Source organism: Tachysurus vachellii, chromosome 19 (genome assembly GCF_030014155.1).
Source record: "Tachysurus vachellii isolate PV-2020 chromosome 19, HZAU_Pvac_v1, whole genome shotgun sequence".
Classification (NCBI taxonomy): Eukaryota; Metazoa; Chordata; class Actinopteri; order Siluriformes; family Bagridae; genus Tachysurus; species Tachysurus vachellii.
Genome location: NC_083478.1, coordinates 4937816 through 4961972, shown reverse-complemented (window position 1 = coordinate 4961972; position 24157 = coordinate 4937816). Strand labels below are relative to the sequence as shown.

The window sequence follows — 24157 nt, the reverse complement described above, 5'->3', positions numbered from 1 at the left end:
GTATAGTTCATCTATAAAGTCACTATGTATTTGCAGATGAAATTATATCATGATTATATGTTCAGTGATCACTTCATCCTGCTCAGGGTCATGGTGGACATCCTGAAACAGAGGAAGTGAGGTGTGGATACAAGCTGAATGGGACACCAGTATATTTTCACATAACACCTCCAGAATTATGCAATAAATGAAAGAACTTTTCACTTGTCATTATTCACACCGGTTATTTAAGTAGCTTTGTTTAACCGGTGTAATCAGAGTTTGCTGTTTTCTCTGAAACGTGGTTTTGACTTTACTTTAGTTTTTTTTTTTTTTTTGCATTTATTTTTGGGACGTAATAAACAGTCATTTAAGTTTTCTGCAACTGTGTCTTCCACCTTCCCTTGCAGTCCAGTCTCAGATCCTAACAGTACACCAACCATCATTTTTTTACTGTACAACCGTACACCTGAGGCCACACCTCTGTAAAGTAGGTGCAATATCGGACTGATCCGTCTCCACTCCACAAACTAAATAAATAAAATACTTCATCAATTTCTCTCACGTTGTTGATGTTCACACTGAGAACTTTAGCACTTCTGTCATCAGAAATGGAGAATCTGCCATTCTGAAATTTTGTGTTAGTATCAAGAATTGATTTAATTTTAATGTCATCATCCACTGTGTCGACATACAGTATTTGGTGTTTCTCTCATATTCCCCTGGATAGTTACAGGCAGAGCCGATAGGCCCTAGACGCACACTACGCAAGTTGCGTAGGGCCCCGCAAATTATGCAAGGCCCCGCCTCCCCCTGCCTCATTTTACAGCGCGTGTTAATATTTACTGTGTAGATGACAATATGAAGCGGAGCTATCCATCTGGCCATGAAAAGAGAAAAGGAAACAAAATGAGAGTGAAATGCGAGAAAATCAATCAGGTAAACTTGTGTTCTCTTCAGGTTTGATGTCAGCAAGTGCAAATAACAGTAAAGTTGATGTGATTCTGTTATGATTCTGATGTGATTCTTGCTAATATTCTAACTCTGGATTATATAAATATTTTGACTGTTTGTGACACAACTATATACTATATCTCTAGTCTCTATCTGACTAGCGCATCTCTTGGGCTGTCTGTCACACAACAATTTATTGCGTGAACATTCGCGTGAATAAACGCCCGTGTTTATAAACGGCAGCTCGATAACCGTGCCGCGCGTGAACATGCGTTCATATGCGCGTGCAATCGTGCACGAAATGACACGCGCGCTTTCCAGCAACATCTGTGTGGGGACCAGTATAAAATGTAGCGTGATAGCACTCCTAAATGACAATGTTTATAGTCTCTCAATCAAGGTTACAACAATGTTAATGCAATATGGAAACCAATGGATTTACATTGGAATGAGCATAATGCCAGGTCAATATGAACGCACATCCCTCAGTAAATAATAACCATCAGGGATCAAGTATTGCTCTCATGCATACTATAAAACACAGTGATACGGTATGGCAAGCATTTTAGCTTTTATACATTCACATGATATGGATTCTTGATATCAAGAATTCAGTTTTCAATACTTAAAATGTAAATATTAAGAGTGTGATTTCTAGTAGTAACCATATTTTTGATATCAGGAATTACATTTAAATTCACTTGCTAATATTCAACTCAAAATTCTATTTAAAATATTCCATTCAATAAAGATTTGTTTATACCTCATTCAATTCTGCATTGTTTTACTCTTTGACTGAGCGATGGAGCAAACTTTTTTTAAAAGGAGGGAGGTTTGTAGTGGGAGCAGTGGGGTGACAAGTGTAAATGTGTGGCAAATGGTTTACATGGCTCACGGGTCAGGTAGGAGGGCCCCTTAGCAGAATTTTGCTTAGGGCCCCTGAGATGTCAGGATCGGCTCTGGTTACAGATGATGGTAATATTCTGCCCAAGATAAGCGTTTATTATTTTTGGCAACCCAGAAGATGTATCTGTCAATTAAACAAACAAACAAACAAACAAATGAAAATAGATATTCTAAGCTTTATATATGTGTAATACCTTTAATGCACAGTTATGAAAGTACAAACTCTGGATTATATAAATATTTTGACTGTTTGTGACACAACTATATATATATATATATATATATATATATATATATATATATATATATATATATATATATATATATATATATATGTTAAATTTACTCACCATTATAAATTTTTAGGTTGCTATGATCCCCAGTCCAAATCTATACATTCCAGCATCTTGTGGCTTCAGCTTTCAATACAACTTCAATCTTCCTTCTTGAACTTGGTGGCATTTGGTGTCAAAACGTATTATATCAGTGCAGTCTTTTTGATTCACTTTGCAGATATATTTACTATTGTGTTTGTACCAGTTTATATCAGAGGTAACAATGACACTTCCACCTGAGTAACCAATCACATCAGAGCAGTCTACTGGACCTGTCAAACAAAACTCAAACTCATTTCAGTAACCTCACTGAACTTTTTAGTTCTTTTAAAATCCAGAATAAATACATACAGTTACTAAAGGAGAATATCTCACCTGAGATCAGGTAGAGGATGATGAGGAAAATTCAATTCAATTCAAGTTTATTTGTATAGCGCTTTTTGCAATTGACATTGTCTTAGCAGCTTTACAGAACATAAACATAGAACAAAAAGGTTATTATAAACAATAATAATATAAAGATTAATAGAATACAAAATTCAAGATTAACATTAGATATATTTAAATGTGTAAATCCCCAATGAGCAAGTCTGAGGTGACTCAGGTAGCAGTGGCAAGGAAAAACTCCCTTGAATGGAAGGAAGAAACCTTGAGAAGAACCAGACTCAAAGGGGAACCTTATCCTCATATGAGTGAAACTGGAGGGTGTGATTATTAATATACATCCTGAAAAGATATTGAGTACTTTCATATGAAAGTTGAAACAGATGAACAGATGAACAGATGAACTCAACAGATGAAAGTTGAGCTGATCCTCACTTCTACTTTTTGATCCGATGTCTTTCTGCTGTAAGAATTCTTTCATTTCCTCTTTTCACACAATGCTATATTCAGCAGAAGGAATGTTACACAATTTTGTTGCAGAAAAGTGATCCAGATCTGTATCAACCCCGCCTAAAATTATTTTATATATACGGTTTTCTTTGTTAAATGGATCTTTTTGCTCACTATATTTAATTTTTTTATGGACTTTTTTTTTTTTGTTATTTAAGTAGCTCTTTTTAACCTGTTTCTTTGCTCAGAGTTTGCCGTTTTGTCTCCTCCTTCTCCATTTTTCTTGATATTCTTTTTCCTTTTTTCTGTTTTTTTCCCCCATCGTTGTTTTTGTTCCTGATTTTTAACTTGCTTTTTCTTTCATTTTTGTTTCTAATTTTTTCAAAAGAAACAATACGCTTCAGAGTGCTGAGAAAAATGAATGCAGTGTTTAAAGCACAGGTTAGCAGTGTGTTTTTATTGATAAAGATTTATAGATACAGAAAAAGAGAATTTCAATGATGTAGCAGATATACATAATTATATAGACTGTAGATCTCCATCATAAGCATCAACAGCATAACCAAATGAAAACATATAACATGAATATAATGTATAATGTATAACGTGTGAACACGTATAATGTGAATGAGTATAACGAAAATGTATGTGAATAAGATGACATCACTAAATATCTTTCTTGTTATCAGACTCATGACACAGATATTTGGTGTGACCATCATTTGCTTCCAAAACAGAATAATTTCTTTTAGGTACACTTGCACACAGTATTTGAAGGAACTCAGCAAGTGGGTTGTTCCAAACATCTTGGAGAACTAACCACAGATCTTCTGTTGATGTAGGCTGCTTCACATCCATCTGTATCTTCATGTAATCCCACACAGACTCAAAGATGTTGAGATCAGGGCTCTGTGGGGGCCAAGCCAGCACTTCCAGGACTCCTTGTTCTTCTCCACACCAAAGATAGTTCATAATAACGTATGTTTGGGGTTATTGTCCAGCTGCAGAATAAGTTTGGGGCCAATCAGACACCTCCCTGATGTTACTGCATGATGGATAAGTATCTATTTCTCAGCATTGAGAACACATTAATCCTGAACAAATCTCCAACTGCAGTGGCAGAAATGCAGCTACAAACTTACCAGAAACCTCCACCATGCTTCACTGTTGCCTTCATTATTGTACTGCTCTCCAGCCATTAGGCAAAAAAAAAAATGCCTCCTGCTACAGCCAAATATTTCTAATTTTGCCTCATCTGTTCAGAGCACCTGCTGTTATTTTTCTGCACCCCAATTCATATGTTTTCCTGCATAGTTGAGTCCCTTAGCCTTTTTTCCCCAGGCAGGGTTCCCACTCTTTTTCAGAGATCATTTTCCAGGACTTTTCCAGGACATTTCAAATTTAGCAAAAAAATACAAGGCTCACAGATTCACAGCCTAAAGTAATATGTTCTTCTCTCCAGAAGTCTTAAAAACAACGTACACTTTATGGCTATTACTTAACTATACTTTTAAAGACAATTTGTCATGTGAATGAAATATCAACATTTATAAAATAAAAAGACCGCACATATTAATACCCTTTCCTTTCTCAGGCCAATGCAGTCATGCATGCTTTAGTTTGCTGTGCATTCCCCTTGCACATGATACTCAGATTAACAAGGTTAATATAACCTGCTTACCCGTCACCATTTGCTGAAAACATTTGAGCACTTAAACCATTCCTAGCACCTGAAACCGCCAACACAAGACAGCGTCATCCGTCACAGCGAGATTAAACAGCATAACAAAAAACCCGTCAAAACTCAGCGTCCCTGAACAGAGCGCTTTCTGTTACTAACGTTAATTGTTTCGACCAGTTGTAAACTGTTCTTTAAATGATCAAGAACATTTAAAAATAATTTTCCAGGACAACAAGATTTTTTCCAGGACAATTTATGTTTTCTCTCATTTTCCATGTGTTTTCCAGGACTGGAACATTGGTCATTAATTTTCCAGGATTTCCAGGTTTTCCAGGACGCGTGGGAACCCTGCCAGGTCTAAGGTATGGCTTTTTGTCTGCAATTCCATGAAGACCACTTCTGGCCAGACTTCTCCAGACAGTACATGATGTGTCTTTCATCTTGCATTAAGTTTATTTGGCCGACTGCTGTGTCTACGATCCTCAACATTGCCTGTTTCTTTGTGTTTCCTCAAATTGATGAAAATCTTTGCCTGGGAGAGACCTTGCTGATGCAGTAGAACTAACTGTTTGCTTTGTTGCTGTGCTCAGTCTTGCCATGGTGTATGACCTGTGACATGAAACTGTCTTCCAAAACCTCACCTTATTAGCAGAGTTTGTCTGTTCCTTACTCAGATTGAAGCCCCTACACAGCTTTATGTTTCAACCCACATATGAAATTGATGATCATTTGCACATGCTTGGTATAATTGGTAAATCATACACGTGACTCTGATCTTACAAAATCCTGACTTTGTGTAAGTGTAAGAATTGTTGGTGGGGTAGTGAAGTAATTTATACTGACGTACGTGTCCCTTAGTGACACATGTTTTCGGATTGCGTACGAAACCCTTCCACAATCCCACTAAGGAGTGTGTCCTATTTTGCACGGGTTAATTTTGAAAACACAAGATCAACTATCAGAGTTGGTCTTACCTTGAACGCAGGTGTCCTTCGAAGTCCCTCTGTCTTCTAACAAAGGATCCTCTTCAAGTTCTTCTACCTAATCTGTTGTTTGAATCTTTAAATGAAGGAGTCAGACGACCTTTTTGTCTTTTCAGGGTCCTCACGATGGGAGGTCTTGTTTTTATTAAAAGCAATGTAATACAGATAAGTGTGTAATATATGTAAAGTAAAATGTAAGGAAATTACAAATAAAATCTCCTTTAAATAATCAAACAGTATAAGAATAAGCAAAAGTAATTAAAATTCAAAGATTATAACAAACCAAGAAACACTTTCCAAGTGTAAGCTTGTGTTTGTTCTCTGATGCACATAGAGTATAATATGCACTGAGGCTGCCTACACTAGAATGCACATCCAGATGACATTTCATGGGCCTTATATACACTTTGTAACATTGCTATTGCAAGTTGGATTTCGCTCGTGTCATCTGGCCCCCCTTGGGCTTTTTCGACAGCAAACATCAAATTTCGTCCTCCAAACATTTCTCGTCTGCGACCCTCAGAGTGCTACTCATTATTTCCTCATCTTTAAGGTTAACAATTCTATATAAGGTTATATGGTTGCAGTTAACTTCCTGCAGCTGCAAAGCTGTGATTACATATGACTGAAACTATCTCTCGCTGTTGAATTTTCGAATTTTCAAAACAAGCAATATTAATCTTATCAAATCAATTATAGGAGAATACATGAACATAAGAAAAATTGTGCGCTGTACTCACAATTAACTTTAAATGTAACAAAACAAAGGCAGACAGACACACAGACAGACAGACACACACACAGTAGATAACAGTACCATAATGAAGTAAAGAGAGACAGTACATAATTGAGATTTGAGCCACTATGATGCAGCTCAGAACATTAAGCCCAACAGAGTTCAGCAGCTCGAGCAGGAGGTTCTGACTGATTCTTTCTCTGGTGCAGTTTTAAATTGCACTCGTTTTGATGTTTTCATACACAGAAGCTGAATCTGTGTTATAATCAGGAGTAAGCTGAAAGCAGAAAAAAAATATATTAGTTGTTCAAATCATCTCACAGCAATGTCTTCAGTGTTCACTTTAACGTTATCGTGTATGGGGCAGTGGTGGCTCAAGAGGTTAAGGGCCTGGGTTGTTGCTCAGAAGGGCAGTGTTTAAGCCCCAGCACTGCCAAGCTGCTACTGAACTTAACCCTCCCTGATTCAGGGGCACTGTAACGTAGTGCTCTGACTCTGGCCTCCACAGTTGGGATATGCAAATAAAATAATTTCACTGTGCTGTAATGTCTATGTGGTGATAATAAAGGCTTCTATGCCCCAATTTCATTTATTCATTTATATCAATGAGGGAATTCCTGAAGTTCTATGTCAATAAATCAAATATAGAATTCTATCCTATTACTACAACAAGGTTCAGAACATAATGCTATACGGTTACTTGAGCACACACACACACATTTACACTCTCGCAGTCTTACACAGTCAAACATGTACACTCACACTCTCACACTCATGCTTACATTTACACACGGCTGTCAAGTGTCACGCATTGAGAGTGACATTCACGCATTCACGCCACACACAGTATTTCTCACGCAGAAAAACCTTTTGACTATTTATCATATATTTAATATGCCGCAGCACCCGAAATGTATCTGTCCGCACAGCTGTCTCTATGGAACCGGGCAGAAATCAATCGCTTCTCCCCTGGAGTTCTTAGTCGAGCCTGACACTTATCAGCCAATCAACAAAAGAGGCTACACAAAAGCCAATCAGAAAATAGCACTATTGTATATGGGTAGGATTTAACGCAACAACCAACGGGAAAAAAATAACATGTTCATTAGAGAGGGTATTTTCGATGGCCGGTTTGAACAAAACCTCAACACGAAACAGCTTGTCTCTGGACGGGACATTGTCCTCAATCATGACCCTAAAAATGGCTGGGCTTGAGCCGAACTGTTTAAAATGGGAGCAACATTACAAATGATAAAGGATTCCAAAAAGGCAACAAACACATTAAACAACACCAGTCATAATCTCTCTCTCTCTCACACACACAAATTAATAGATGGAAATTAAACAAATACTTTGTATTTGGTTAAAATGTGGTCAGTGATCCTGGTGAAACACACAATTACTCACTTGTTTATTCTCTTTTCTCTTGAATGAAGCTGTATTATCTGTAAATAAAAAGACATGAATTTTCAACAGCTCTGTGTGTGTGTATGTGTGTGTTTGTGTGTATGCAAATCTCACCTTGTGCTCTCTTCTTTCTCACTTTGTAGATCATTAGCCCACATCCTCCAATCAGCAGCATGATGATGATGATGATGATGATAGAAGAAGCTGGAGCCAGAAACAGACAATACAAATAAAAAATTATATATATAAAGTAGAAAAATATTTTTAACATTAGATGAATACAATCTGTAACATTAGCAGCCAAAAGAAGACAATAAACACAATGAAAGAGTGAGTTATGTTTAAACATGCTTACTGAAACACACTGCTGCTGAGGTCATCAGGTCGGTGTCTGTTGTTGTGGGAGTTTTTGTTCTCAGTTCTAAATATGAGAAAAAAATCATCTGTCTGTACACACAGGTTTATTGTGAGGTTTATTTTGAGTCAGAATTATTTATTTTCAAAATGACAAAAAATAAAATGCTCACCTGTAACATGTAGCCACACCTGTGTAAAGTAGGTGTAATATCTGACTGATCCGTCTCCATTCCACACACCAAATAAATAAAATACTTCATCAGTTTCTCTCACATAGCTGATGTTCACACTGAGAACTTTAGCACTTCTGTTATCAGAAATAGAGAATCTGTCGTTCTGAAATTTTGTGTTAGTATCAAGAATTGGTCCAATTTTTGTGTCATCATCCACTGTGTTGACATATTTGGTGTTTCTCTCATACTCCTCTGTATAGTTACAGGTGATGGTAATATTCTGCCCAAGATAAGCATTTATTATTTTGGGCAAACCAGAAAATGTATCTGTCAATTGAACAAACAAACAAACAAATATAAATAGACTTTCTAAGCTTTATATATGTGTAATATCTTTAATGCATAGTTATGGAAGTATTAGCTCTGGATTATATAAATATTTTGATACAATGATATATATATATATATATATATAAATAAAACCTTTTTACTCACTATTATAAATTTTTAGGTTCATGGTCAAGTTGCTCTGATCCCCCAGTCCAAATCTATACATTCCAGCATCTTGTGGCTTCAGCTTTCTGATCAATACTAAGAATTTTTTGTCTGTGTTTGAATACAACAGGAATCTTCCTTCTTGAACTTGGTGGCGTTTGGTGTCAACACGTATTATATCAGTGCAGTCTTTTTCATTCACTTTGCAGATATATTTGTTATCGTGTTTGTACCAGTTTATATCAGAGATAGCAATGACACTTCCACCTGAGTAACCAATCACATCAGAGCAGTCTACTGGACCTGTCAATCAAAAAAAAAAAATCACTTTCATGTCAGTAACATTACTGAGCTTTTAATTTTCTCATAATCCAGGATAAATAACATCAAATACAGTTTACTAAAGACGAATCTCACCTGAGATCAGGTAGAGGATGAGGATGAGGAGGAGGATCTTCATCTTGGAATAAAATTCAGCTTCATTTCTACTTCTTTACTTCTCTTGAAATTTATTCTGTCTAAGTTAAGTTCTACTGATCCTCACGTCTACTTTGCCCTTTATACTTTGTGGTCTGATGTCTTTCTGCTTTTATAATTCTGTCATTTCCTGTTTTCACAAAATGCTGACTTGAGAACAAGGAATTCACACTTAAAATTGTCTTGCAGAAAAGTGATGCAGAGCTGCATGTGTCACAACCAGGAAAGGAAGGAGACGGACCCGTACACAGGATAGCTTCAAAGGAATGGGGTTTAATAAATGATAAAGACAAATACAATAAAATGATGAGAACTAAAACAAAACACGTGACTACACGTGACTACACGTGACTACACGTGACTACACGTGACTAATGAATCCGCGCTGCCATCGGCAACGCGGCTCACATTTATACAAAATACAATAATGACACAATGAGGAGCAGGTGTGGTGACAGGGAGGAGCAGATGAAGGCAGGGCAGACACGTGACGAGGAACAACAATAACAATAACAGCACGTGGCCGAAAGTCCGCGCTGATCCCTGACAGCATGAAATCCATCTGAAATTCTTTCATACATACTGTTTGCTTTGTTAAATTTATTTTTTTGTTCACAATATTTTATTTCTTAATTGTTAATCTCTTGTAATGTAAGATAATGTCCAGAACATTATAAACACAGTGTCTGAACATTGCATTGTCACTGTGGTGATGCTGTAGCACGAAAGTAATACAGGAATTGTATCGCATACACGACAGACATACACGAAGACATTTCTAAAATAAACAAAATGCTTCACACTCTCAGTTAGTTTCTCTAGTTGAGTGAAAGGTAAAATTCAATAATCACATGCAATATTTTTATTCATTTTAATTTTCTATAATATTCCTGTCTTGTATATGGGGGGTGGGGGGTGGACACAGGCGACAGATTACACAGCTCTAAAACACAAACAGTCTGATTTTCACAACACTTCAGTTTTAAAGCTCACTGACATCAGCAGCAATCAGATAATACTCACATCCAAACACACACCCAACCTGCAGTCAAGCACTCTTTTCCTCTTTGTTGTTTAGGAAAATCCAACCTGATGGACGCCATCAGTTTTGTGCTGGCAGAAAAGACCAGTAACCTCCGTGTAAAAACACTGAAAGACCTGATTCACGGTGCGTCGGTAGGAAAACCTGCAGGTAAACGTGCATGTGTCGGTATGGTGTACTGTGAGGATAACGGACATGAGCGCACATTCACGCGAGTTATAATCGGTACAGTGAATGTCTTGTTTATTTTTTTATATATATACTTTATTAAATCATTTTAATCCCAGATCCACCAAGCTGCCATTGTTGGGCCCCTGAGCAAGGCCCTTAACCCTCAATTGCTCAGTTGTATAAAAATGACATAATGTAAGTTGCTCTGGATATAAGGGCGTCTGCCAAATGCTGGAAATGTAAATTTTATCAGTCTTTTAGATGCACTGATGTGTTTTAGGTGCCTCATCTGAATATCGGATTGACAACAAGGTGGTAGGACTCTCAGAGTACAGTGAGGAATTGGAGAAACTGGGAATCCTTATCAAGGCCAGGAACTTCCTAGTATTTCAGGTATAAAAGATTTTAGTAGCAATGTTCTTCAATGCTTTATGAGGATACGGGCATTCAAAGAGGAGATGTTAGCTCCATGTGGTGTTTGAGGCCAACAACCTTCTAATCAATTCACAATTTTCGGACTCTATATGACTGTAGGAAGGATATTATTTATAATAACACTCTCTGGTGTTTATAACCATTTATAATCACACCCTCCAGGGTCACCCAGATGTGGATGAAGTTCTCTTTTGAGTCTGGTTCCTCTCAAGGTTTCTTCCTCTTTCTTCTAAGGGAGTTTTTCCTCACTACAGTCCCCACAGTCACCTCAGGCTTGTTCATTGGGGATAAATACAAACACATTTAAATATAAAACCAATATTAATCTTGAAATTTTGCATTATATTAATCTTATAATATAATGTATAATATTTAAAATTTTTGCATTATGTTTCTTATGTTCTGTAAAGCTGCTTTGAGACAATGTCCATTGTTAAAAGTGATATACAAATAAATATGAATTGAATTGAATACAGAATACCCATAATGCCCTTTGAGGTTTGTAGGAAACTGTGGGCAGAGACAGGATCTGATTGTTCCCCATGATGGATACAGTAAGTGTAAAAACTAGAACAAAAATTCTCTTTCCTGTTTTATTCAGAATTTGAGCTAGCACTTTCTCCCTGTTTGTTGTATGTGTATTTATTAAAAATTGAACAGTGTTTTAGGCTCATGATATCTTACGTCTGTAACCTAGTGAACCTAGTGTAGTTAATGTATTCAATGATAGAGACTTAAGCACTGGATATGTCGTTCTGGATAAGAGCATCTTGATTCAAAAACAAATTTATTAACTTCAAAATGAATGTTTTTGCTCTAAGGCTAAAACTAGATTAATGGCTAAATCAAACCAATTATTTTTCAGCAGTTTAAAATTTGGTAGTCATTAATACACATTAAAAAAGATTTTCAATATGAAGGATAATGAGTACACCACTTATGAAATACACCAAACATCAAAGACATCTTAGATAATAAATAATATTTTTGTCCTGTTTTATTCAGAATTTGAGCTAGCACTTTCTCCCTGTTTGTTGTATGTGTGTATTAAAAAAAAAAGAACAGTGTTTTAGGCTCATGGTATCTTATGTCTGTAACCTAGTGAACCTAGTGTAGTTAATGTATTCAATGACAGAGAATTAAGCGCTTTTGTATGTCGCTCTGGATAAGAGCATCTTGTTTCAAAAACAAATACATTAACTTCAAAATGAATGTTTTTGTCGTAAATACACATTAAAAAAGATTTTCAATATGAAGGATAATGAGTACACCAATTATGACATACACCAATCATCAAAGACACCTTAGATTTTAATTTAATAATTAAATTTTTGCCCCATTTCCCTCCATTTTGTTTATTTACCTATTCCCATCCACTAGCTACTTCCCACTGAAATGTTAAACCAGCTAATCCATTTTTACAATCTACTGCTCACAGTTCTGTCCGTCTCTCCTCATCCCCAGGCTGAGCGACGAGGTTGTTAGAGCTAATGTGCAGTTACAGCTTTTCAAACTGTACCACAATGAGTCTGAAATTGAGAAGCTCAACCGAGAGCTGTCCCAGCGTAACCGGGAGATCGAAAAAGATAGAAAGAAGACGGATCATATAGATGAGGAGATTAAAGACAAGAAGAAAGAATTGGGGAGAATGATGAGAGAGCAGCAGAATGTGGAGAAAGAGATACTGTAAAGTGTGTGACAAAGAACTTTCTTATTAATTAATCCTTAAAAATCCAACAGCTGTGTATTAGAGCTCTGAGATAAAATATATTCAAATAAACATTAGGATAAAATACATTGAAATGATGTCTTTAATGTCTTTAACAAAGTTCACACTCCTGAATATTCTGTCAGTCTAAAACCACTGTCTGCTTCCTACAGAGAGAAGGATGCCGAGTTAAACCAGAAACGGCCTCAATACATCAAGGCCAAGAGAACACCTCACACAAGATAAAGAAGCTGGAGGCAGCACAATCGTCTTTGCAGAATGCTCAGAAGATGTTCAAGAAGCATAAAGCAGACATGGAGGAGCTGGACCGAGAACAGGGAGCTGTGGAGATGGACAGGCAGGAGTTTGAAGCAGCTTTGTGGCCCATCTCTGAATACCAGTACATCTCTAACTCTGAATTCAGACCCATAACTGTCAGTTCGCAATTTTAAGTAAAGTTATTATGCAGAAATGAACTTGAAAATATTATTATTGTCAAATATGTTTGTTTAAAGCCTAATTTTACATTTATATAACAAAGAACTGCCCAGTCATCATTACAAATCTTTCAGACACGTTGTGTTTCCCGTTCAGACTTTGCTAACATCTCTATCAATTTTGTGAAGATTATTTTAGAATATTGAGAAACTGAATTTGACTTGTAAGATGTAAATTCTTTATACATTAGTTAATCATGCGTTTTTAGGAAGAAAAAAAGTGTTCTTCAGCAGTCCATCTTCACATTTATCATCAATAATTAATTGTCTATCTAACCTATCCGTATTTGCTGGTTTAGGCTGGTTTTATTAATAACATTAATTTTGAATATTCTCACTCGCTCACTCATTTTCTACCGCTTATCCAAACTTCTCGGGTCACGGGGAGCCTGTGCCTATCTCAGGCGTCATCGGGCATCAAGGCAGGATACACCCTGGACGGAGTGCCAACCCATTGCAGGGCACACACACACTCTCATTCACTCACGCAATCACACATTACGGACAATTTTCCAGAGATGCCAATCAACCTACCATGCATGTCTTTGGACCGGGGGAGGAAACCGGAGTACCCGGAGGAAACCCCCGAGGCACAGGGAGAACATGCAAACTCCACACACACAAGGTGGAGGCGGGAATCGAACCCCCAACCCTGGAGGTGTGAGGCGAATGTGCTAACCACCGTACCTAATTTTGAATATTATTAATTATAATAAAATATAATTTTCTTTATGATGTTTTGTCAATGACTGTCAATTTTTTAAATATTTTCAATTGTTTTTATATTGCAGGTTAAACAAGAACATGGAAATGTAAGTACATTTATATATGTAAACAATTTGCTTTGTGCTTACTTGTGTGTGGCTAATGTGGTAGTATGTGGCTAATAACAATGTCAATATAAGTGATGTGTTTAGTGATGTGCATATATTTAGTGTGAATTCTGCTAAATATGCATTGATGTTCTACAATAAATGCATGATCACAATATAGATTTATTCTTGTGTCTTCACTAGGTGTCTGATCATTGCAATTGGATCCTTGATGTGCCAGTGGGGATCTTATTCGAGCACGCCGATCTTCAGACCCCCAACTCCTTGCATTTGAATTCTTCGATTTGCATAATACTTGAAGGTCAAGTGGTAATGGACAAGATGCTGGACCTCACACAAGCAATGTGTCTTCTCTTTGGTCTCATTTATGCATTAGACCTGAATTACCCCAAATCACTTGCAAACACATTTGATTTCCTACAGCGTGTACTGATGTCAATGGGACAGAATGCCCTCAAGCCCAAAGTACAGTCTTTGGCAAACCAGCTTTTTTGTTAATAAAAAATGTTTACTTGTTTAAGTGCACAAAGTTCTAGCAGTGATGTTGTGCAGCAGTTAATGTGGGATATTGTTACCACCTGTACAGTGTTGTAGACTGTGGCTGTGACCTAGGTGTTTTGTGATACAGTATGTTTTTGAAATTTAAACTGAAATGTAATTTATATCATTTATCTGTACATTTTTGTACAGTGTGGCTGTGACCAGTTCTGTTTCATTAATTGAAATTTGTTTTAATGTTTAAACAATTTTGCACAATAAATACATTCAATATGATGTTCAGTGTGTTTTTGGGACTGAATAAAGCTTTAACAGTCAAAAGAACAATGATATTAGTCAATTCAATTTATAATCATTTGCAATTTCAGTTTAATTTTTAAGTTGACTTAGATATGTAAGTAAATTATGTAAGTGCAAATTATAAAACACCAAGTTAAATGAACTTAACAATTTAAGTACAGTCTACATGAGCACCAAGTTAAGTGAACTTAAATAAACAAGTTTTGGAAAATCCATTACTCAGTTCAATTGAGTTTACTCAATAGGTTGAGTTCAATGAACTTATTAGAGGTTCAGTGCAGCTCTGTGCATGCCCAGGAGGCCCTCATAGAAATTGACTACAACAACTTACAGTACATGAAGACCTCAAAGTACTTCTCAAGCTTACACTAAAAATTCCAAATCAATCTTAGTGCAATTTCTATAACACAGACTGTATTATTATACATGAAAACCACATAGATGTCATCTGTTTTCTGAACAGGATGCTTTGTCTGAGGAACAGATCAAGATTGAGTTGAACACTTTGCAGCAGAGGCTGAACGAGCAGCAGAACATCCTCCAGCGCATCCCAACATGAAGGTCATGGAGAAGCTGGAGAGTGTCAGGGATAAGTTCCAGGAAACCAGTGACTGTATGCTATGGTATTTAGGAAGCTATGGCTAGCTTTAGACTTTTTTTTTGACTAAAGATCACTAGGAAATTTTAAATCTTTGCAAAGTCACCAGAATAGTTCTGAAAGCATCTGTGTCTCATAGGCAGAACGGAATTGATTGGTTAATAACCTGTGGTCAGACCTCCGAGGCAGCAAACCATTGTGGTATTAACCAGCTGACACTCATATTGTCATGTTTTCCCAGCAAAATATTAAGACTATTAGCAAGCTGGATATCCCTAATGTTTCTAGCTATCATTAACTTCCCCAATAGCTAAGAAGCCAATGTTAGCAGTTAAAAAGTTTACATACTTTTGTGAGTATTAGATATCATAGAAATACAGATTTTATACAAGCTTTTACACAAGACTAAAAGACTACTTTTAGCTGATGCATAATCTACCTAGCAACAGAATGCGTCCTGACTGGTAGAATTTCAACCAATAGTTTCAAAGAAAACAGCTGGTCCAAATACTTCTACTGAAGATGCAGTCTGTTTGCTAGCAGTAATTACAGCACATATTGAAATGAAAACAGTTATCTTATTAGACAGATGACTAGTTAATTAATGATAGTTAGCACATGTAATTTACTGTTAGTGTTTTATTAGTGGAAAAAGGTCGAGTGGACAGAAATCTGTGCTCTTTATATTAGCTGTCTACTCAGTTTCCAAGCCACATCTCTAACATTAGTAATAAATCACCAGTAGTTATAAAAATGTTTCTAACTAAATAATTAATTAGCTTATTATTAATCATGGCATCACAAACATCATTATATTATATATTTAGCTGGTTTATTGTCTACAAAAGTGAAGAAACATTCACTTTTTCTAACAGTAACGCACATTTTTCTCACATTTCCATTGACCACTATCTATCTAGTTTTGGGCTCCTGTAATTTGCATTTCAGCCAGCAGATGGCGATATTCAGCTTTATTTGCAAACAGACACACATATATACACACACACACACACACACACACACACTGTCTAACCTCTTCAATATTGTTTCCAAGGTAAATATGCCCTCCGAACAATTTTTTATGTTCACTTTTGCTTGTGTGAACCCTGTTATTTGGAAGCACTCAGATGTGGTTGTACTTTTTTTGAAGCCGCCACGAAAGAGAGCTAAGAAGGCCAAGCAGACTTTTGAACAGATTAAGAAGGAGAGATTTGACAGATTTAATACCTGCTTCGAGTCTGTCGCCACCAATATTGATGAAATCTACAAGGCCCTCTCTCATAACAGCAGTGCACAGGTTGTTACCTGTTAACTCATATCTGCCTAATGATATTAACTGATTTATTTCAGGCTTTATATTAATTAGATAGATAGTTGTAGTTATCTGGAGAGGGGGTGAGAGAGAGATAGAGAGAGAGACATACAGTAGAGAGACAGCAAGAGAGAGAGAGAGACAGAGAGAGAGAGGGGATACTTTACGTTCTGCCAAATGTAGTTTTTAATCCAGTTTATGAACTCTTGAGACTTCATGGCATCCACATGAGCATGACATTAATTCTTCCCCTGGACAAAGCTGGATTATCTATGAATGGATAAATTATACAGATTTAAAGCATAATTTACAAATGAAAAATATATATTTAATAAGAATTGTAAAAAAAACAAATACAAGCATTTACTTCAGTTTGAGTGAACAAACTGAACTTGGGACTTTTTACAGTACATGTTAAATGTATTGTTTGTGGTAATCATCCACTGTGTCGTCTCTCAGTACACGTCTCAGTACATGTGCTTTAGTCATGATGTTGGTCCTGATTTCACCCGTCTCATGTGTGTACCTGTTCCCAGTTCAGCCCCTTAACTTTTCTTTCTACTCTTCTTTTCCATTGTCTTTTCATTTTTAATATTTCTTCTTCATTATTGTATATTTACATTTTACAGTTTAACATTTTCTTATTTCTAAACCTTAGTTTTGCATGTTCTTGCATGTTTATACTTGTAACTGAGTTCTTATTTATTATCCAGGCTTGTTGCTGTCTGTATAAGTGTGAACAGTTAGGTCGCTGTTATATATAAGTATAAATCATGTTATTTGTTCCATTGCAGGGATTCCTAGGCCCAGAGAACCCTGAGGAACCATACTTGGATGGAATCAATTACAACTGCGTGGCTCCTGGAAAGAGATTCAGGCCGATGGACAACCTGTCTGGAGGTGAGAAGACGGTGGCAGCCCTCGCTCTGCTTTTCACCATTCACAGGTAACATATCATATAAAATACAGAAACTCAATTCCCTCTAATTAACAGTAGTGTATTCTGTCTTTTGTTATTATACTTAAGAAAGATTCAACAGCCTCGAGAATTATTGGCACCCTTCATAAAAATGATTGTATGAAATAACTATTAATAATACGCTATAATTCAAAAACCTATAAAACTATTCCACTTAACTTAAACAAACAAATCTTCAAATTACCTGTTCCAAAATTATTAAAAAATGATTATTTATTTTTTTAAACTTAAAAAAAATTATCCTGTTTCTATACTTCTGTAAAGCTCCTTTAAGTCAGTGTGAATTGTTAAAAGCGCTATACAAATAAACTGAATTGAATTGAATTAACAGCCTTCAGCAGAATTACATTTTAAATTCATGTGAATGTTAAAAAATTGATTCATCTTGATTAATCAAAAATTCCTCAATACACTTGTGTAATTCTCATAGACATTTACATTTACAGCATTCAGCACATGCCCTTGTCCAGAGTGACTTACATTTTTATCTCATTTTATACAACTGAGGGCTTGAGGGCCTTGCTCATGGGCCCAGCAGTGGCAGCTTGGTGGACCTGGGATTTGAACTCAGAAAATCAGCAGGCCAACTACTACACCCCTTCTTACTGGACTAAATGAACCAAGTTACATTATGTTAACATTTAATTTGTACACTTGTGTGTTTTGATACAGTGCTTTGCATTATTACACGAAACAAAAATCCCTGATGTCTCTTGCGCTAGCGACCGTGAATAGACCACCAGGGCCCTACACCGATTTTCTTAGAGAATTCACAGATTTTCTTTCTGACCTACTGGTTAGCTTTGATAAAGCATTAATTGTAGGAGATTTTAACATTCATGTTGACGACACAAATGATGCGCTAGGACTCACATTCATGGACTTACTAAACTCACTTGGGCTCAAAAAAAACGTCACTAGAGCAACTCACCGTCGTAATCATACACTAGATTTAATAATATCACACAGAATAGATGTCACTGATATAGATATCATTCCTCAAAGTGATGATATCACAGACCATTATCTCATAATGTACACACTACCTGTAGAACAGGCTAACTGCGTTTCACCACGTTATCGTCTCGGTAGAACTATTATTCCGACCAATAAAGACAGATTCACAAATAACCTGCCTGATCTGTCTGGACTTCTTACTGCACCCTTAAACACAGACGACCTAGATGAAATTACTAACAGCGTAGGCGCTATATTCACTAGCACACTAGACACTGTTGCCCCAATCAGATTACAGAAGGTTAGAGATAAAACGCTTGCACCATGGTATAATAGTCATACTCACACCCTCAAGAGAGAGACCCGTAACCTCGAGCGAAAGTGGAGGAAAACTAAATTAGAGGTTTTTAGAATTGCATATAAGGAAAGTATGTCCAGCTATAGACAGGCTCTAAAAGCAGCCAGGGCTGAGCACCTGAGCAAACTCATAGAAAATAACCAGAACAATCCCAGGTTTTTACTTAGCACAGTAGCTAGACTAACAAAAAACCAAAAATCTGAACACACAATTCCATCACAGTTCAGTAGTGAAGATTTTATGAGATTCTTCACTGATAAAATCGAAAGTATCAGGAATAAAATAGGTGACGCTCAACACATAAGAGCAACTAGCATCCCGGTCTCACCTAAGGTTCTAAACACACAACTACATTGCTTTACAAGTACAGGTCAGGAAGAGTTAGTTAAACTTATTACTACAGCTAAATCAACTAAACTACTGAAAGAAGTGTTACATAAAGCCGGTGAGCCTCTTCTTAATATTATTAACTCCTCGTTATCTTTAGGTCACGTCCCTAAATCCTTCAAGTTGGCAGTTATTAGGCCACTCATTAAGAAACCTAATTTAGATCCTAATGGACTTTCAAATTACAGACCGATTTCACACCTTCCGTTTATGTCTAAAATACTAGAAAAGGTTGTGTCTGTTCAACTGAGCTCCTTCTTACAGGAGAACAATATCCTCGAAGAGTTTCAGTCAGGTTTCAGGCCCCATCATAGCACAGAAACTGCACTTGTTAAAGTTACAAATGACTTGTTCTTAGCTTCGGACAAAGACTGTATGTCACTATTAGTTCTACTTGACCTTAGTGCTGCATTCGACACTATAGATCACAACATTCTCCTAGATCGCTTACAAAATTACACAGGTATTCATGGACAGGCTTTAAGTTGGTTTAGATCCTACCTGTCTGATCGATACCATTTTGTAGAATTAAATGGTGAATCCTCCAGCTTATTACCAGTTAATTATGGGGTCCCTCAAGGATCAGTTCTAGGACCTCTGCTCTTCTCGATATACATGCTTCCATTAGGGAACATTATTAGAAGACATGGGATTAGCTTCCATTGCTATGCCGACGACACACAGTTATACATCTCCTCAAAACCAGATGAAATAACTAAATTGTCGAAATTAACTCAATGCCTTAGAGAGATAAAAGACTGGATGAGCTGTAACTTTCTGTTGTTAAACTCTGATAAGACAGAAACATTACTTATAGGCCCAAAAACTAGTACACAGAAACTCTCACAACTTAATTTCCAATTAGAGGGATGTACTGTTACTAGTAGCTCGACAGTGAAAGACCTGGGTGTTATATTAGACAGTAACTTGTCTTTTGAAAATCACGTCGCCCAAACCACAAAAACAGCCTTCTTCCACCTCAGAAATATTGCCAAGCTGAGAAACATCCTGTCTGTATCTGATGCTGAGAAGCTAGTTCACGCTTTCATGACCTCTAGACTGGACTATTGTAATGCATTACTAGGTGGTTGTCCTGCATCTTTAATAAATAGGCTACAGTTAGTCCAAAATGCAGCGGCCAGAGTTCTCACTAGGACAAGAAAGTATGACCATATAACCCCAATTTTATCAACTCTACACTGGCTACCTGTTAAGTTTAGAATTGATTACAAACTGCTGCTACTTACGTACAAGGCTCTTAATGGCTTAGCTCCCATGTATCTAACTAGTCTTCTAACACGTTACAATCCTTCACGCTCTCTGAGATCACAAAACTCAGGACTCCTGGTAGTCCCCAGAATATCTAAGTCTACTAAAGGCGGAAGAGCGTTCTCTTATTTAGCTCCCAAACTTTGGAATAGTCTTCCTGATAGTGTTCGGGGCTCAGACACACTTTCACAGTTTAAATGTAGATTGAAAACTCATCTCTTTAGTCAGGCGTACACATAATACATCCCATAAATATTGTGCACTATCACACTAGACTTGCACATTCTTATGAACAGCAGATATGTTAATCCCTATGCACTGCTCTTCTCTTCTCTTTTTCTACCCATGCTGAGACACCCATGCTAAGATCGTCTTCCGTGCGTTGAAATTTCTGGACCTCCACTGAGACAAGGCTGACTCTGTGAGAACCCTGAGACATCTACAGATCTACCGGCTCCAGTTGGACTCTGTGATACTTGTATATTTGTAACCACACCATCTAGTGTCACCCATATGAGGATGGGTTCCCCTTGAGTCTGGTTCCTCTCAAGGTTTCTTCCTTTACCAATCTAAGGGAGTTTTTCCTTGCCACTGTTGCCTGAGCCCTCAGACTTGCTCATTGGGGACAAATACACATACACACATACATACATACATACACACTGTGAACTGTATATATCTTGAATTTTTATTATATTAATTCTTTATACTTCTCCTTATGTTTATCTTTTGTTTTATGTTTATGTTCTGTAAAGCTGCTTTGTGACAATGTCCATTGTAAAAAGCGCTATACAAATAAACTTGAATTGAAAAACTTGAATTGAATTATTAACCCCACCTTAAAAGGTATATTCTTTTCCCTTTTTTCTGTTTTTTTCCCCCTTGTTGTTTTTGTTCCTGATTTTTAACTTGCTGTTTCTTTTGTTTTTGTGCTGTTTTTGTGAAGCATCTTTTCTTTTCTTTTTTAAGATTTTTAGTGCATACTTTTTGTTTAGTTTGTTTTTCTTATTTTCTATACTGGTTTTGTTAAGATATAATTTTTCTCTTTGCCAAAATTTAGTTTGTTTTGTCTGCATTTATTTTTGGGACGTAATAAACAGTCATTAAAATTTTCTGCAACTGGGTCTTCCACCTTCCCTTGCAGTCCAGTCTCAGATCCTAACACACTGTACACCAACCATCATTTACAAAGAATGTTTACAACACTGATTAGAATCATACTATTCTTTATTAAAAAGAAGCGTTGACTAAAAATAAAAGAGACGTTAATTTCAAAATATCAGACTTCAGTTGTCTTGAATTCAAATGTTCTCTGTTAATTATAAACAATGAATTTAGATCAAATAAGAAAGAATAAGCTTCAGAATGCTGATAAAAATGAATGCAGGGTTTAAAGCACAGGTTGGAAGTGTGTTTTTATTCATAAAGATTTATAGATACAGAAAAAGAGAATTTCAATGACATGTAGCAGATATACATAATTATATACTGTAGACTGTAGATCTCCATCTTAAACATCAAGAACATAACCAAATGAAAGCGTACTGTATAACAAAAATGAGTATAATGAAAATGTATGTGAATGAGATGACATCACTAAATATCTTTCTTGTTATAGATTCATGACACAGGTATTTGGTGTGACCAGTATTTGCTTCCAAAACAGCATCATTTCTTCTAGGTACACTTGCACACAGTACTTGAAGAAACTCAGCAGGTGTGTTGTTCCAAACGTTGGAGAACTAACCACAGATCCTCTGTTGATGTAGGCTGCTTTGCATCCATCTGTATGTATAATCCCATACAGACTCAATGATGTTGAGATCAGGGCTCTGTGGTGGCCAAACCATCACTACCAGGACTCCTTGTTCTTCTCCACACCAAAGATAGTTCATAATAACGTTGGTGTATGTTTGGGGTCATTGTCCAGCTGCATAATAAGCTTAGGGCCAATCAGAAACCTCCCTGATGTTACTGCATGATGGATAAGTATCTATCTACTTCTCAGCATTGAGGACACATTAATCTTGAACAAATCTACAACACCAGTTGCAGAAATGCAGCTAAAAACTTGCCAGAAACCTCCACCATGCTTCACTGTTGCCTTCATTATTGTACTGCTCTCCAGCCATTAGGCACAAAAAATGCCTCCTGCTACAGCCAAATATTTCTAATTTTGCCTCATCTGTTCAGAGCACTGCCAATTTATATGTTTTCCTGCATAGTTGAGTCCCTTAGCCTTGTTTCCAGGTCTAAGGTATGGCTTTTTGTCTGCAATTCCATGAAGACCAGTTCTGGCCAGAGTTCTCCAGACAGTACATGGGTCCTACTGGTTTCTGCCCGTTTTTTGCTGATGGCACTGCTGGACATCTTCTGACATCAAAGGGAAGTAAGATGCATAAGTAATGCATCTTTGCATTAAGTTTATTTGGCCGACTGCTGTGTCTACGAGCCTCAACATTGCCTGTTTATTTTTGCTTCTAGAAAATAGCTTGATGAATCATGAAACCGCAGTCTGCTTTGAAATCTTTGCCTGGGAGAGACCTTGCTGTTGCAGTAGAACTAACTGTTTGCTTTGTTACTGTGCTCAGTCTTGCCATGGTGACATGAAACTGTCTTCCACAACCTCACCTTAGTAGCAGAGTTTGTCTGTTCCTTACTCAGATTGAAGCCCCTACACAGCTGTATGTTTCAACCTACATATGAAATTGATGATGTCAATCATACACGTGACTCTGATCTTACAAAATACTGAGTCTGTGCAAGTGTAAGAATTGTTGGCAGAGTAGTCACACCAATCACATACTGATTTGATTTATATTTTTCTTCTGTTTGCTCACTTTGCATCTTGTAGATTGGTAAAATTAAACAATTAAAGTATATATTTTTGAAAGCATTCTTCTTCAGCACTGCCTACAACTTTTGCTCATTAGCGCTGTACTCACAATTAACTTTATATTTAAAAAAACAAAGGCAAACACACACACACACACACACACACAAATATATATATATATATATATATATATATATATATATATATATATATATATATATATATATATATATATATATATATATATATATGGATTATCAACATGCATTTTAGATAGCTACAATAATGAAGTAAAGAGAGACAGTACTGAGTTGAGATTTGAGCCACTACGATGCAGCTCAGAACATTAAGCACAACAGAGTTCAGCAGCTCGAGCAGGAAGTTCTGACTGATCCTTTCTCTGGTGCAGTTTTAAATTGCACTCATTTTGATGTTTTCATACACAGTAGCTGAATTTGTGTTATAATCAGGAGTAAGCTGAAAGCAGAAAAAAATTATATTAGTCGTTCAAATTGTCTCACAGTAATGACTTCAGTGTTCACTTTAACGTTATCGTGTGGTGTGGCTCAAGAGGTTAAGGGCCTGGGGTGTTGCTCAGAAGGGCAGTGTTTAAGCCCCAGCACTGCCAAGCTGCCACTGAACTTAACCCTCCAGGTACAC

At 36.7% G+C, this 24157-nt stretch overlaps 2 protein-coding genes across 2 annotated transcripts; one reads left to right on the top strand and one right to left on the bottom strand.

Moving 5' to 3' along the window:
- Nucleotides 1-6213: 6213 nt before the first annotated feature.
- Nucleotides 6214-9396, bottom strand: LOC132862850 (polymeric immunoglobulin receptor-like). The gene is made up of 7 exons (XM_060895176.1): nt 9258-9396; nt 8841-9143; nt 8343-8672; nt 8171-8236; nt 7930-8019; nt 7816-7853; nt 6214-6685 (listed from the first exon to the last, which is right to left on the bottom strand). The coding sequence occupies exons 1-7, from the start codon at nt 9298-9300 to the stop codon at nt 6620-6622; spliced, it is 936 nt and encodes a 311-aa protein (XP_060751159.1). The 5' UTR covers nt 9301-9396; the 3' UTR covers nt 6214-6619.
- Nucleotides 9397-10109: 713 nt separating this feature from the next.
- Nucleotides 10110-10929, top strand: LOC132862486 (structural maintenance of chromosomes protein 1A-like). Its single transcript, XM_060894526.1, has 3 exons — nt 10110-10125; nt 10396-10584; nt 10811-10929. The coding sequence occupies exons 1-3, from the start codon at nt 10110-10112 to the stop codon at nt 10927-10929; spliced, it is 324 nt and encodes a 107-aa protein (XP_060750509.1).
- Nucleotides 10930-24157: the final 13228 nt, after the last annotated feature.

Coding starts and splice junctions, on each gene's coding strand:
- LOC132862850 (XM_060895176.1), bottom strand. CDS start 9,300: ATGAAGATCCTCCTCCTCATCCTCATCCTCTACCTGATCTCAG. Junction 7,854..7,929: donor GAGAAAGAAGAGAGCACAAG/GTGAGATTTGCA, acceptor TTTTATTTACAG/ATAATACAGCTTCATTCAAG. Junction 6,686..7,815: donor AGAGAAAAGAGAATAAACAA/GTGAGTAATTGT, acceptor TTCTGCTTTCAG/CTTACTCCTGATTATAACAC.
- LOC132862486 (XM_060894526.1), top strand. Junction 10,585..10,810: donor ATTCACGCGAGTTATAATCG/GTACAGTGAATG, acceptor GATGTGTTTTAG/GTGCCTCATCTGAATATCGG.